Below are 16,617 nucleotides of genomic sequence, written 5' to 3'. Positions count from 1 at the left end.
CGTTTTTACTTCAATCCTGTTTCACTCAAATTGCATTTAGACTCAACTAGACAGCATTTCTCATTTTCAAGTAATTGATATTAAAAGCTTTCAGAAAATGAACATTAGCAAGACTGGCATAGTCTAAATAAACCAAGACATTTCAAATGACCACTTTAAAGCTGACATTCAACAAGCTTTAAGAGCTTTAAAATAATGGACTGGAGAGGTCTGAACAAATCATAACAGATATTATCATAAAAGTGTTACAGAACACATCTTAGTAATTAGACCTATGAGGCTACATCACATTCTTAGGTGACACAATTCACAATAATTCAATTGGTGAGCCTTAAATTAGTTAGCCTGTTTTCTCGGTACACAGTTTCTCCATTCTTGAAGTGATACATGACAGGCAGACTCTAACATCATTATCCACATGCAAACGAGCCCTGTACTTAGAGTTCATTGCGGTCAAAGTGAAGAACAATGACTCACAGAAGTAAGTGGTAGGAAAGGTTAACAGTATTCATATAGCCTTAGCAAAGAAATCACAATACTCATGTGAGAGGGAGGGCCAATGTCTGCATGAGGTACATCCTGGAATCAGGCCTTCAATGTCCTATCACAGTATAAATCCAACAGCTCCTCTTTTGACTTACCAGTAAGGCTGCTTGTTGTTGCAGCTGTAGCAAAGGGATCGGGCACTCAGGCCTGGGTAGCGGTGTTCACATTGTAGAAGTATGTAATGAAGTGCTCGCTCAGTACAGTGAGGTGAGAGGTGGCTGCATCCCTCACTATAGCCACAGACAGGTTGTTTGTGTGGAGAAAAAATGTAGTTTGGGGAACATGTCTGTTACTCCATCTTGTATCCTTCTTGTTCATAGCTCTGTTTCTTTCATGAAGGCTGTGTTTTTATTACTGACTTCCAAGATAGATGCATAGCCTCCTTGGGGGTTGAGACTGTTGAATACATTGGCAAGATAGACCAATTTTGATGTACGAACAGATTAGAAAAAAAGTTGGTACAATGTCGGATTTGTACTTTCTCATAAACATCTCAATGCATAGCTCAAACATCCGCTGCAAAACTTTACAATGAGAGAGTCACCACACTTAAGAGTGATAAAGCAGTGTGTCATGCCCAGCATCCATCTCCCTACAAAGTTGTCCAAACAAATGTGACTGCAGTGCCCTTGACTTCATAAAATAAACTGCAGTCACAACTGTGTTCAAAACAAAGTGAAGGTCTGGTTCCATGCCTTTGGATGTGAGCACTTGCTAATGCAGCGTACAGTATGTAGCCATAACCTTTGGGTTGACGGCCTTATTGGTGCAGTAACCTTACTCTTTTGGCTGTCATCACTACAACATCAAATGTATAAACGGACACACATGATTCCCAGCTCAACCCCAGGCAGCTCTTTGCAGAAGAGATCAGTGAACCAAAACAATTAGTGGAGCCACACTGGCAATGTCTCTTGATTTGTCCCACTGTAAAGAAAATTGCTCACAGGAAAGCAATCTATCAAGTAGCTATGTTTAGAGAAGTACAGCTTTCAATTTGTTATCTGCCTCTGTCCCAAGTGTAACTTCACACATTTCAACCTCCACTTGAAGTACGATTTCTTCTCCAGCTGTGTGGCTTCTAACTTTTAGCAGGCTGTTGAGCCACCAAATAAGAAGCCTTCTGTGCTTTCTCTAAAGTAGTGGTCAGGTTCACCATCCATATTTTCTTGCTCTTTTGAAGGAAAAAATATTTAGTTTTGCCCTCGTATTCCACATGCTTTGTAATCATATGTCACTTTAGCTTGGCTGGCTTCATTGCTGAAATAAGACTTGACATAACTGTCATCATATTCTCTCAATTTAGCTAGTTTGGGCTTAGTGTCACTTGGCAGTATGGACTAACTCAAATTTTTCTTCATGCTCTCCAGCTAGTTATCTGGCTAATAAGCCAAGCTAACCAGCAGCAAGAACAGTTTGTTGCGCCCAGAGTGAAGTTAGTGATTCATGACAGATTGACGTGATGTGTCACAATCTTTTAAGAGTTTCTATCGGCCCAAAGCTAATGTGGAAGTAATGGACACAATATGCTTCTTTTATTGCGCAGTTTGGCACAAATTGTCCTCATATGTAGATACATACAATTTTAAAATGTACAGGAAATCATTTCATGGACCTCCTGGCTATGGGCGACACTTTAAGAAGCACTGAGCTACACTGGGTTCTAAACTGAGTTCACACATTTGCTAAGGAATTCATACATAAACATACATTGACACACACACACATGGACATGAAGAACAATATTACAACTTCATATAAACCAGGAATAATCACTTCTCTATCCATGCTCAGTTAATTATCATTAATATTGTTTCTTGTCCTTTGAACAGCAAAAGGCGTAAAAAGGTGAATCCGAATGGTAGTGGCGGAGGCAGCAACGGTGGGGGCAATGGACATGGCCACGGCTCCAGCAGAGGCGGTGTTGGCGCAGGCCCAGGGAACCCATTGTGGCTGAGACCAATCCATAACCTTTTGCAGCACCATCAGCACCAGCACTGTCGCCTCAGCAACGGGGGGCAGCACACACCGATCGTGGCGACCACTGAGTCCGCGCATGGAGAGGGAGATATCGGAGGAGTGGAGGAGCTGGAAATGAAGTCACTTCCTGTAAGGAGAGGAAGTACAAACGGAAATAGCGGCGGCAATCCATCTGTTGTCACCCAGGGCATGGGGGCATTGCTCGGGAGACTGAATGGGGGGATGAACTACCCGACCATTCTGCCATCTTTTGTGTGCAGCTATAGCAGCAAGACACCACCCCCCCACTCCCAGCACTGCGGGCGCAGTCCAGATCGGCATCCACCAAACCACCCGGCGTCCGAACACACAGAGACACTGAACAAGCTCTACCAGCTCATGGGACAGCACAGTAAGAGGACACATGCACATGTACACACTTGAGATTTTTATACATATCATATTCTAATTTATAATACTGAGAAGATCCTGAGTTAGGTTGAGTAAGCCAAGGATAACCAAGTGATAGCCTGAGCCACATACCAACCATATCAAACAAGCCATCAAAAATAAACCTGTTAATCCTCTTATTGGAACACTAATTTTCAAAAGTTCCACCAAAACACACATTAGAAAAATGTTGTTCCTGTCTTTTTTATACTCCTTTTTTTGTGTTCCATTCCCCGTCACATTCTGTACACCGTGCTGTGGATTCCCCTTGAGCCTTGTTGCATTTGCATGCACCTCTGTCCTCTTCCCAAGTTTGACCTGAGGTAGCCTCAGGCAACGTCTGCTGTGTGTGCCTATGCGTCTCAAGAAGCACTTAGAGAGTTCTGACAGAAAATCCATGTCTCAAGTGTTACAGTTATCCATGCAGAGAGGTGGATAAAGGGGAGGATTGAGGAAATCAACACGGTATGCAGAGGGTGGCGGGGGGGAGGAAAAGTAGGCAGTGTAAAGTAGCACAAACGTGGAAGATGACAGAAGAAACAGATGGAGTCAAGCATAGAGGAATAAAGTTTGAAAGATTTAGATCCAAAGGGGGAGGACAGGAGTGGGAGACATAGAGAAAAAACTAAATGAAATCAATAGAGGAAAAAGAGAGGAGGGAGCAGGGGGAAAAAAGAGGGTAGCAGGGGAACGGCATGTGGCAGAAAGAGAGAGAGAAAAGGACAGAGCCCAGACAGAGATGAGACAACAACATAAAGCCATGCTGGTTTGTGCATGAAAAAAAAGCAGCAGCTATACGATAGACTTGTCTGTTCTGTACTATTGGTTTGAGAACGCCAATAGCGGCACACACAAACTGCACACAAATACACATGCTCACTCAGACACTGCTGGCAGCCGACACCCCAAACATAATTAACCACACATGAATTAGTTCCTTGCTGGAGTGTGAAGAGTTACTGTGTGACACGTGATAAATTAAGGAGTAAGCCCTAAAGAAGTTGATGAGGATAAGAGCTGAAAAAGAACAAAGAAAAAAACAAACAAACACTTCTGATATGCATTCAATCAATCTGAATCATCTTCTTCTGCTGTTTGTTGAATATCAGACATTCAGTAATTTAAAAATGACGTAAATTGATGCTAATTTAATGGTTTGCAGTTGGAGTAAAATCTAAATGTGTAAATGTTAAGTGTGCTTTCATAATAAATTGTGCAAATGTAGTCTCCAGTCTGTCAGACATTTCTGGATATTTAGTTTTTTTTGATGCAGTCACAAGTGTCTAAATGTTTGCTTTCATCTTTGTCAGATGACTCAATCTCAGCTATGTTTTATAACATAATGGGATTAGAGTTTGTATCCTGTTTTTTTTTTGTTGAACAGCTCCTTTTATACAGCAAGAGCACCAACATTTTCATGTCTGTTACACTCAAATCTAATTTTACTGTAAATGTAATCTAATCTAACCTAATGCAATAAAAGTAAGTAATGTTGGGTTGGAATTTGTGAGAACGCAAACAGACTGTGAAGAGTTGGGAGTCAACCCATAGATAAATAGACATGGAAATGTTTTCATAGCAACAACATTCAAGATATTTTCAAAGACAATGAAATGCGGCCACAACTATCGCAAGCCTTTTTATAGCTTGAGGTATTAAATAGAGTTGTAAACAACATAATGTGCTGCTAAAGCTGCTTTTGAAGAGCTTATGTTTTCAGAAGTGTTGCATGTTTTGCTTGTTAGTTTTCAGATGTGCTCTGCAGTCCCTCCATTGATTTTAAGAGGCTGGGGGACTGTAGTCAGAGAACAGAGGGTGAGAAGAGTCGGCCTGGATCTGTGGGCGAGCTTGCTGAACAAAACCTGCTTGTTTTGGTTCTATACTTAAAGCCCTCTATATAAAACCATATACCATTTTTCATTGTCTTTGCCTCTCTCTCTGTTGTTGTATTTTTCTTATTTCCTTATTTCCTCACACAAACGCACACTTAGGGCCCCATCTTGCGGTCGGCGCACAGCGGATGGCAGGCGTGGCGCATGTGTCTTTGTTAGTTGTGCCCACGTTGTCTCAATAGCAAATGCACTTGCACCAGTCTGTGCACCTATGAGCATGTTGATCTCAAAATGAGGGGAGTCAGGTCCGACCCTTTTAGACCATGTGTCTGGTGCAGTGACCATTTTTCAGCCTTTGAAATAGCAAAAGTGGATTTGGATACGCCCCAAAGGCACTTGTGCCACACGTTTCACGCCATGCGCTATTGATCATTAAAATAGGGCCCATAGTGTTTTACCTTACTTATTGGCACAACTTTGGTATAAAACTAAGCTGTAAAAGACATAGCAGAACTTTTAAACTAAATACATGAACTCTGATCTCAGTATGACTATGTGACTGTTCTTAGATATTGTTTATCTTTATTTAATATTGTTAATAATGAGATATTTAAATAGAAATTGGTGTATGTTACCATGAAGAAATGAAACTATTGTCCCCCATAGAACAAACTGTGCACCATAGGCTTACATCTGGCTGTACAATGATTTTTATCACAAGGATTACTTTCACTGTTTGATGACAAAACTTTTGTTTGTTCTGTAAAGTAAAGCCAAATAAACAACAGCAGCACATGAGGTCTGGCAAAAACAACTCCTTTGTGATGTCTGACCATCTCTAACCAATTTTTCTTCAGGTCGCCAGAGGCTGCTGTACCAGCTGGCAGGCGTGGTGCCCAGCCCTCTGCTCTTGGAACTGCTCAGCTGCCCTATGTGTGCCCGCAGCCTGGAAACTCTGGAGCTGGAACTGGGAGACCTGGAGGGAGGCAGGGGAGAAGCTGATGGCCTGCATGACTTCCCCCAGGTGAGGATGAGTGGGGTGCATTACATACGATTATGGGAAACAGTGATAATGAAGCTTTTGGTACTGTAGGGGCAAAAAAAGTTACATTTGAAAGTGAACTTATTACAGTTCATATGAAAATGCAATTATTTATAGTTTCTGTATTTTTTTATGATTTTATTCTTAAACTACACTTAAAAAAGCCTAAATCAGCATTGTCACCTTTGTTGTCTCTCTTTAAATGGCTCCACTCTCTGACCTTTAGGCAGGAGATCTGAGAGGTGGGCGAGGTCGGAGCAAACGGCGGGTGGTCGTGGAGTACAGGAACGGAGCAGTTCGGGCCTGGGTAGGCTTCAGGGAAAAACTAAAGAGGATTGTGGAAAGTAAATACTTCAACCGAGGGATCATGATCGCCATCCTTGTCAATACTCTCAGCATGGGGATAGAATACCATGAGCAGGTAAGAGGGAGGAGAACTGGTTCCTGTTTTCTTCAGTTTTTCTGAAGGGTTAGGGTTGTTTCTGTGCAACATAGGGTGACTTAAACAGTTCGGATTAGTGGTTCAGAATTCAGTGGGATATGCCTAACTTTAAACAAGTGGTTTTATGAGGGCTGTTGGCTATCAGACAAGTCATTTGTGTGTGAAAATTTGATTTAGCTGTCTGAGAGTATAAATAAGAGGAAATTAGCGCAAGTGGAGGAGGAGGAGGCGGGAAGGAGTGTGGGAGCAGCACCCACACCTCTTCCTTTTTCTTACACTCAAATACACACCAAGGCACTATCACAAACCCTCCAGAATTATATTTCTAGTGAACCCCTTGCGGCCAACATCTGGGAAGTATCGGCCTAATAGCACCATCCCCCCTTCCCGTTGTCCACCATGGGGCAGACGTGATATGAGACAAATGTGTGTGATTGCACTAGACGCATTCATCTACGGTTTTGACACCCAACTAAATGTATTATATATGCACACACACTCGCATGACCTTTTCTTTTCCCACCAGAAATGGATAAAAATTCAAAGATAAGATTCTTGTGCATGCATACACACACACACACACACACACACACACACACACACTGTCCATTCCCTCCTTTCCTTTCTCTGTCTGCCTCCCGCTCCTCTAATTCCCTCTCTAGGGGATATGTGTGTGTGTGTGCGCTTTTCTATCTTTGTGGTATAAACATTAGAATGACTGAGGGAGCCACATCCTTATTGGGCCAATAACACACACACACACACACACACACACACACACACACACGTACACAGACCGAAGTGTTACGTAAGAGTCCCCCCCCCCCCTCAGTACTCATCATCCCCCTTGTGTGATACCTAGCTAAACTTTATGAGACTATGAGTGTATGTGTGTGTGAAGAGGTATATGCATGTAGGAGGCATAGAGTAGACTGTGTGTATGCGTGTGTGTGCATGTGTGTGTAGAGAGAGAAAGAGAGGCAGACAGGAAGAGAAAAAAGACAGAGAAATACGAAGAGACAGAGGGAGATGATAATGATAACAGATTGCTATTCTCAAATCTACACGGAAGCAAGAGACCTCACCTGACACAAACTTAAAGAAATGCACAATTAAGGTCATCATTAAGGTAACTTTGTATAATGTACCATTAAAAGATACAACGGGTAGTGTAAGGACCTGATATGTTGCCTTTAAAAAAGAAGCATTACAAGACAAACAGACATACCTTCACACACATTCTTAAATGTGTGTTAAACAAATATGTGAGGACAGAACAGGTTTCAAGTTATTGAGGCATTTTCCATCTGTGGTTTTTGATGTCTGTGAGGTTCAAGATGGAATATTACTGAAAATACTTTTCCCTGCTGTGATGATGTGACTTAAATCTAAAACACATGATAAACTATAAGATGCTGCATATGCTGAGATTTGCATTATTAAAGTGTGTGATTGTTTTTATGTTAGTGCCTTGCTTAATAATGAAGACTATCCCTTGATTCCTTGTGTGATTTTCTGACACATATATTTCAAGGCAAGGTCATATGCAAAATTGTATTCTTGTGCACAAACACATAAAATATCTTCTTCAGGGAACTGAGACAATATTTAATTTGGATTGATCACCTGCTCTGACAAACATAATGATGGTAGTGGAAAGCAACGTCTCAAGCAATTGTTCAGAATGCACATGAGGGATCATGGTACATTACATAAAATATATTGACATATGGTTAAAAGCCTCTTCTTAGTTTTGAAACCACTTAGTCACTAATGGCCATGGAAATCTTATGGAAACTGCTGCTATAAGATAAAGTGCATCATGGGATGACAACTCAAGGACACATTGGTGGCATCATTTTTTTTCTCATTGGCACCACAACAAAAACCTTTAAACTACACCAGCTCCTGAACTCTTGCTTCTTTCCACCCTGCTGTGCGTCACATATTCATCAGCTGAAACAGGAATCATAAATCAGTTTGATGAGTCTTTTTACATCAGCAACCAGAGAAAACCATGCCATCATCTTATTGAATTATTGAGCACTTGACACCTTCAGCTACCATGTCGGGCCACAATGCACTCTTTCCTCTTAACGGCCTATAAAGTAGTAAGTAAAGATACATTTGTAATTCTAGCAGGCATTAAAACCATTTTGTAGAATTGTATGGAAATGATTGCCCTGCACGTCCACAGTATGCTCTTCCATTCCACTGAACTGTGCAGACAGTTAGGCACAAAGCTAATAAAAATGCCACTATAGTCCACTGTTAAACACTATAATGTATTTGTGTCTGCTACTGGGTGCTTAAGATAGAATAGCTGGCTAAGAGGTCTGTCAAAGCTTTGCTGAAGTGCTTTACAGATTTTATGTGCTGGCTGACAATTTGAAAAAAACAGCTCTCGTCTGTCCAGCGCTTTAAAAAAAAAATATGGCATTGTTTTCCTCACCGTGCAGGACACCACAGGTCACACTCAAGTCCCCTGACATTACTTTCGTGTCTGTTTATTTTTTTGCACAGGCATTTGTGCTTTGGTTTTCAAGGAGCACAATTGTTCCAATTAACTCAATAGCTCATCAGCTAAAATGATGAAATTTAGTCTAGTTTCTTTTCAACTACCATGAAGCTAGTAATTGTAATTGACCAGTGGATTGGTTTGATATTGACCTAGATGATACGTTCACTTGAGGCAAACTGTGTGTTTGTGCAAATGTGTGTCTCTCTCTGTGTGTGTGTGTGTGTGTGTGTGTGTGTGTGTGTGTGTGTGTGTGTGTAAGGATGTCTGTTTTGGTAATCACATTGAAGAACTGGAAAGCTCATTAATACAGTAAATCATATGGTCATAAATTTTGTTACGGTAACAACAAATGATCAAATATCTGTAAAACTGAAAGACATACAAAAGCTGTGCACTAAATCAGTTTGCCATTCAGGAGAGATCCAGGACCGTTAAAGTGATGCTCCACTCAAATGTAGCTTTTCCACTGTGAAACACTCTTAGCCCTTATATACTTGAGTGGGGTCTATGAAACAGTTGTCGTTTGCATCGCAGGGGGCTTTGTGTTTGTGTGTGGGTGTATGTGTATGTTTAGAGTGGGAGGAGGTGAGGTGAGGAGGGCAGTCAGTGCTGTGTACAATAGTGCCCTCTATCTGTAACCATGATCTTCACTTATATTAGAATTCCAGGCAGATGCATTAGTTGCTTGAATTGTGTATCTGTATTTGGTATTTTTGAACACACAAGAGAACGCAGTGTTCATTTTGGAAAATATTTGCCCCCTGAAATCGTCACCATGAATACAGATGATTTTATTTTCATGTAGAGTTCTTGCATAATGAGCTGACAGTTCCAGCTTACATATATTATTATGCAGGACAACAGCAAACACAAAGGCAACACTGAGCATTCCTGCCAGGTGCTGATAGAGCAAGACACCTGGGATTTTATACATTAATCTCATCAGTGTGTTTATTATACCAGAATATAGTCTACCTGCTTTTACACACCATGGGCAAGGCCACGAAATGGGCTTTGGGCCTTAGGCATGTTGATCCCCAGATGAAAAGAATCACAATTAGTTTTAATGAGTTTGCCTCATGTGACGGGAGAGTAAAACTGTTGATCAAAGGCTAAAGGGCTTTATAAAATGTGCTGCATAATGTGGAGTATAATAATTTATGGTTTTGAAAGGAAATCATTATAATTCATTATGTGTCACCAAGGAATCGTGATACTGTATAGGAGAGTAATAAAAAAAGGAAATATAAGATATCTCATGATGGACAATTGACAAATATCCACTCTGATAAATTTATCATAATAATGGTGTTGCATAAATTTAATTGTGCATTCCTTTGCAGCTTGTGATAAACTGTGAGGTGGATGGACTTTTGGAAACAGTCTCTGGAACCATTTATGCTCGGTTTGACGGGGATTAGATTAATATTGAGTATGGTATGTTTGGAAAGCTGGGGCACGAAGACATGCACCTACCACATATTTAGGTCTCTGATTTTCCTTTTGCCAAACCATTTCCATAAAGAAAAGTTGAGTATGCAGGCCTATAATGCGTTTAACAGAGCACAAAATTGCTGCATTTTCCATAAATAAAAGGACTGCATGCTTTATGAGAGGGCCTCAGATAAATATTTGCTGGATCACTGACTCTACTCTGAAGTAAGTGGAGTAGATCAGCGGTGCTGTTGGTGCTATTTGATGGATTGAGCCTGACTGCAGCTCTGGACTTGATTGATCATGTCTCAGTTCAGGGCACAAAGACCAAAAGGGTTTTCTAGCTTTAGGGTAATAGAGTGGAGATATTAACTCCTTTTGTTCTACCTTACTTGCTTTTTGCCTTCATCAAATTTATCACCGTCCTCTGTCTGCTTTTCTCTACCTCTTTCTTTATCTCCCCATCACTCTCTCTCTCTCGCTCCCCCTCCTGTTCTCCCTCCCTCTTCTGTCCTTCCAGCCAGAGGAGCTGACTGATGTGTTGGAGATCAGTAACATCGTTTTCACCAGTATGTTTGTCTTGGAGATGGGCTTCATGCTGCTGGCTTTTGGCTTGTTTGGATACATCAGGAACCCATACAACATCTTTGACAGCATCATCGTTATCATCAGGTAGTCGCCAGTCTGATCTTTATCCTCATCTATTATTTTGTCTGCTCAGAATAATATATAGCCTAATTAAACTTCAGCGCACAAATACAAAGACACTAAAACTATGCCTCCAATCAACATATATTTCATAACAAAACTACAGCTAAGCTTAGATTTAGAGCCACCCCCTGCTCTTATTTCTTTTCCAGCCTGTCAGTCATTAGGATTCAGGTGTCAGGTTCACTGCCGCAGCATCCATCTTTACAATACTTAAGATTGACACATTCATGATAGATCACACGGCTGCAGCCTCGCTTGCTGCAGCAGCAGATTCTTAGACCTGTTGTAAGTCAAGGTTTGCTGCATGGCTGTCATTTATTTTGATAGAGTTCATATCAGATCAGGGGGTCTGAAATATACGGTTGTGTTACAAGAAAAATGACCTTTACTACCTTTTCATATTTGCTCAAACTGGTCATCTTCAAAACAAAACATGTTCCACATATTGTATTGAGTTAGGCTGAATATACAATATATGTGTTTATCTCTCTTCCCCTGACAATGTGATGGCAGTGGCATCAATACATACAATACTTATGATAATAATATAATATGCATTGTTTTTAGACTATCTCTATTACTGAACAACGGCAATTCAAGCTGTTTTGAATGTGAGCAAGGTTATGTTTATGCATACTTAGATATACAGTCAAGGTAAACTGCATTATTTACATTATAATGGAGATAAATGACACTATCAGACTTTGGTAACTCTGCACTCTGTTTGTGATTCTCAGTGTGTGGGAGATAATTGGGCAAGCAGATGGTGGGTTGTCAGTTTTGCGTACGTTTCGTCTGCTCCGGGTTCTGAAGCTGGTTCGTTTCTTACCTGCCCTGAAGAGACAACTTGTAGTGCTAATAAAAACCATGGACAACGTTGCTACATTCTGCATGCTGCTGATGCTTTTCATCTTCACTTTCAGGTACGTACACATACAAAAGACACACACGCACACATCTGTCTATTTGCAGACATTTGCAATATTGCAGGAAATTACAAATGCAAAAATGACATTTTCTAGTTATATTATAAAAGATGAAATAAATTATAATGGTGACACTTTTTTTTCCTTTTCTGCAGTATACTGGGTATGCATCTGTTTGGTTGTAAATTCAGTCTTCAGACAGATACTGGAGACACTATCCCTGACCGCAAAAACTTTGACACTCTACTCTGGGCCATCGTCACTGTATTCCAGGTTAGTTTTTTCTTGTATTCCCAGTTTCTTAGTGTTTTTACAGATGACCTAAATACTTTGACATTTAGAGAAATATGTGTATTGCTTCATATTACTTTGTTGCAAAGAGTTTCATAAGGAGATTGATGCCAGTCTGTCTGTACAATATAATATAAAGCTATCAGCAGCAGCTAGTTAGCTTAGCAACAAAGCAACATAGACAAGAAACAGTGAGTCTCAGCTAGTCTGGCTATGTCATATTGAAACTCTGACATGTTAAATCTTGTTTGTTTAATGCATGCAAAAAATAACAATGAAAAATTGTAGGAGGTTATGTTGCTGGACTATTTCTTGAAACATGTTTAACACTTCAACAGCAACTTGTCACAGAAAAAAAAAATGTTTTACAGCTGACAGGATTTGCTCTAAAGTGGAGCTTAAATTAGTTGTCTGCCACTTTATTTGAACTTGTGGTAAAGATCTTGCTGCCAGTCATGCAATCATCTGAAAACCTTTTCTGCGGCAAGACAGATATATAACTGGCTTCCCTCCAAAACTAGAACTCAAACAAAATGTGACTGAACCCATGGATGATTGATCAGATGGTACTGTATGACAGTGGGATATGGAAGCCAGAATATCATACATTTCACACAATATACCTTTAATAGATACTCTTGGTAGTGTGTTAATACTCTATGTATCCACTTAAGGTGTATTTTTATTCCAACAAAGGCCACGTGTGCTACAGTACATGGCCATCCCAAATCAAAATGTCAAGCTTGGCCTAGAGTGTCCTTATGTGTATGTGTATTTATGTGTATTTATGTGTGCCAAACTTAACTGCCAAGCTCTGCTCATTAGTCAAACGCTGTCAAAGGAGACATTCTGCTTATGCACACCCACCGTCTCTCTAGCTCACAATTCTATTTCTTGGTCTTCCTGTGTGGAGAAATTGTTCAATTGCTCCAGATAGATTGTCCTCTTTTCTGTAGTGGATGCATCAGCAGAAAGGTAGAACACAGATGCTTGTGTGTGTGTGTGTGTGTGTGTGTGTGTGTAGGAGCGAGATGCCGAGGAAGCATTTTATCCAGAACTGACTGTAATATGAAGGAGTTATGCTCACAGTATACTTTAGTTTTCTGGGAAAATGCTATATGACACACACATCTGTACACTCGTGCATATGTACAAACACACATATACACATAGGCAGCACAATGAACTTCCTTCCAACCACAGGGTTTAATGAGTGGGCAGAGATAGAGTGAGCTTTCATGCTGCATCATGAACACCGTCCTAGTTTTAAATGCTTTCATCACTCACATTGACTTAAACACTGGCATATGCAAGCACACACACACATAATAAACACACCTACATAGACTTTGCATGTCATCTTTTAGTAATCCTATGTGTATGTGTTGAATTAATGTGGCATGATGGCAATAAAAGCAGCTCAGCACTGCGTTTTATAAAGCATACAGAACCCACGAGAACTGTAAGAGCTAATAATGCTCCATTTCTTTCTTTGCCTTTCCACCTGTCTCCCTTTCAGTGCTTTCCTTTCTTCAGCCTCTCTTGGCTTTACTACCTTTTCCCTCATCTACATCCATATTACACTCATGTTTCATTTTACCATTATCTTGTCTTTTTGGGCCCCTTTTTTTATTCAAACAAATAATTTTTTGGACATATTTTTCCTTTATTGCATACTAGGCAGAAAAGTGTAAGACTAGAAACAAGGAAAGACAGATGGATACAACAATAACTACTGAGCTACCAGGATGCTCCTTTTTTCTTGCTTTTTGACTATCCATCACATTCCTTCTTACCTTCTTACCTCTATTTCTGCATCTATCCTTGTCTTCTGTTACACCTGTTCCTGTATTTATGCCTAAATCTCTGTCTTTGTTATTGTGCTTTATCCAATCTATAGATTCTCACCCAGGAGGACTGGAATGTGGTGTTGTATAACGGCATGGCCTCTACCTCCCCATGGGCGGCTCTCTACTTTGTTGCTCTCATGACATTTGGCAACTATGTGCTCTTCAATTTACTAGTGGCCATCTTGGTTGAGGGCTTCCAGGCTGAGGTGAGAACGACATATGTTGGTTTTTGCATAAAATGCTTTTAAGTTAATTTTAGTAAATTATTTGTTTTTAGAAATAGGTATACTTTGAGATATAGGGCTCTATTTGTGTGTAAGTGTACCACATAAAAATTTTCCTTCAGACTGGGTGGGATTCTCTTTGGTGTTTTGGTATTTTGGAGAGGTGCCATAGAGGAAATATCACTGGAAATCCAGTTGCGTACTTCAGTTCGGCTGTCAAGAGGCACAGCTCTGTCCTCTGACTGCCAGCTAGAATTGAGTTAACACTGCATATTTTGCACTAATTTTATGTGCTATTGTCATCAATCATATACTTTTTATTCATCTTCTGTCTGTTTCTTTGATTGTCTGCATATAGTCTTCAAACAATAGAGACAAACAATCTGAAAAATTGGTTTATTCTAATTGCGGCACTTACGCCAGGACTAGGAGAGTAAAGATTCATGTCCAGTTCTCAACAGCATCTTTCATCTGCACCCATATGAGGGCTTTGTCTTGCTGTTAATTAACTCCCTACAGAGCCATTTAGGGGCTACAGGTCTGTACTCTCAATTACCAAAGTGTCACATCATGTAAGGGATCACTGCTTGTAAAGATTATAACCAGTCCCTACTTCACCTGCTGATAATATTGATCATCAATTCCTCCTCATCCAATCCAGTTATCATATGTGCCGCAGGTATATAGTGCATCTCCAGCCACAAAAAGAGGAAAATTGGAAAGAAAAACAGTAACAAAAAAAGAAGCTAATTTCTAAGACTGTGTGTTATAGGGTGATGCTAATCGGTCAGAGTCAGATGATGAGAAGAAATCGGACAACTTCGAGGAAGACGAGAAGGTAGAACAGCTCAGAGACACCGGTAGGTGAAATGAGAGAGAATACATTCAATTGATCAGTTTTTTTCCCGGATTGTCCAAAATTATGACAAAATAACTGTAAAAACATGATGATGAAAATGATAGTGACAATAATGACATTATGCTCTCTCCTCCACATATTCCATAGAGCTAAAGATGTATTCTCTGATGATGACAGCCAATGGTCATGTTGACCCTCGTGGCTCAATGGCTCCTCCCATAATCATGCGCACAGCAGCCACGCCGATGCCCACTCCTAAGAGCTCTCTGGGACCTGAGTCCGTCCTTGGGGATGAGCTCATGTACAGAGAGGGGGTGTCTCGATATGGTGAAGTTGGACTCGGCTTTTCTGAAGCAGGAATTGGTCATGTAGACTCTCGCCGTGGAAGCTCCACCTCTATGGATCCCTTAGCCTATGACCAGCGTTCTCTGGTGGTGAGTCATATCAAACTAAAAAGGTCAAAGCTCCAGCAATACTTGTATGTCATTCCAGATTGCAGCCTTCATCAGGGTCATATCAAACTCTTGGGAAAAAATGGACCTTAAAACTGTTTATTGGCCCACTCACCACCTGGAATTTAGTCATTTATAAATTTAGGTGCACTGTACAGTATTTTCTATCTGAGGGGAATGATGAGGCAAATGAAACAAACTTCATACCATGTATATAGATCTCATGGTTCCAAATGCACAGTGCATCCTCACAAGAAAAATTACAGTATGGGTCTAAAATTCAGCTGTAACTTTACATCACCAAGTGGCTGTTGTAATTATGACCCAGGAAAGTGATGCCATTCAGCTGACATCAATATAATGTAACTTGATGAGGTGAATTTGCTTTAATAGGAGGAGGCTGTGGGTACTGTAGATGGCTAGATAGCTAGATGACATAAAGTGGACTTTGCTGCAGTAAACCAGACTTCACTTACTGTAGCATGTTTCCATCCGCAAGTCAAGATATTTTTTGATAGACTGAATATCATGGTGTTTACTGTTCCCATGACAATACAGGTTGCATAACTTAAATTAAGTAATTATCAAGTGATAATTGTAATCCAAACCATGATCTTTCCCTGACTCTAAACAAATGTTTTTGTGCCGTAACCACAGCGTTGTCATACCATAAAACATCATTATATTTTAACAGTGCTTTGTAATAGTTTTGTAAAGCAGCATATTACGCTCCTAAGGATGGTTCTGAGGTGCATTACTAGTACTGCCGGATGGCATAAACATAACTATAGGTTGTTTCTTGCTGGCTGAAATTCAGACTTATACTGTAGTTTTTAAATTAATTAATTTCTATGTTGTTTTAATTATTTTTAATTATGAGGATGTGTTGCAAATGGAGTACCACAAAGGGCCTGAAGATCCAGAGACTCAAATCCCATGTGGTAACACTGGAGTTAATCACAGGCTTTGAATATTTCAATCCGTCAGTGACCCAGAAATCAATTGCATGAAGGTCGCCTCAATTCCCTTAATTCTGCTCTGAAATGTCCTATTTTTACACAGGGTAAAGAATGACTAT

The 16,617-nt window shown here is 40.3% G+C and overlaps 1 protein-coding gene across 1 annotated transcript in view; it reads left to right on the top strand.

The window, feature by feature from the left end:
- Positions 1–16,617, top strand: part of cacna1ha (calcium channel, voltage-dependent, T type, alpha 1H subunit a) — a 107,279-nt gene that overhangs the window by 68,824 nt on the left and 21,838 nt on the right. The window contains exons 9-17 of the mRNA XM_053337730.1: positions 2,379–2,917; positions 5,645–5,811; positions 6,056–6,250; positions 10,747–10,898; positions 11,675–11,860; positions 12,019–12,136; positions 14,055–14,210; positions 15,001–15,088; positions 15,235–15,518. Coding sequence (XP_053193705.1) covers positions 2,379–2,917; positions 5,645–5,811; positions 6,056–6,250; positions 10,747–10,898; positions 11,675–11,860; positions 12,019–12,136; positions 14,055–14,210; positions 15,001–15,088; positions 15,235–15,518 — 1,885 coding nt within the window. The remainder of the gene's footprint in view (positions 1–2,378; positions 2,918–5,644; positions 5,812–6,055; positions 6,251–10,746; positions 10,899–11,674; positions 11,861–12,018; positions 12,137–14,054; positions 14,211–15,000; positions 15,089–15,234; positions 15,519–16,617) is intronic.

The sequence above is a fragment of the Scomber japonicus genome, chromosome 18, assembly GCF_027409825.1.
Source record: "Scomber japonicus isolate fScoJap1 chromosome 18, fScoJap1.pri, whole genome shotgun sequence".
In the NCBI taxonomy this organism is placed as follows: Eukaryota; Metazoa; Chordata; class Actinopteri; order Scombriformes; family Scombridae; genus Scomber; species Scomber japonicus.
Note: the sequence above shows the minus strand (reverse complement) of the source record. Positions and strands in the feature narration are given on the sequence as shown.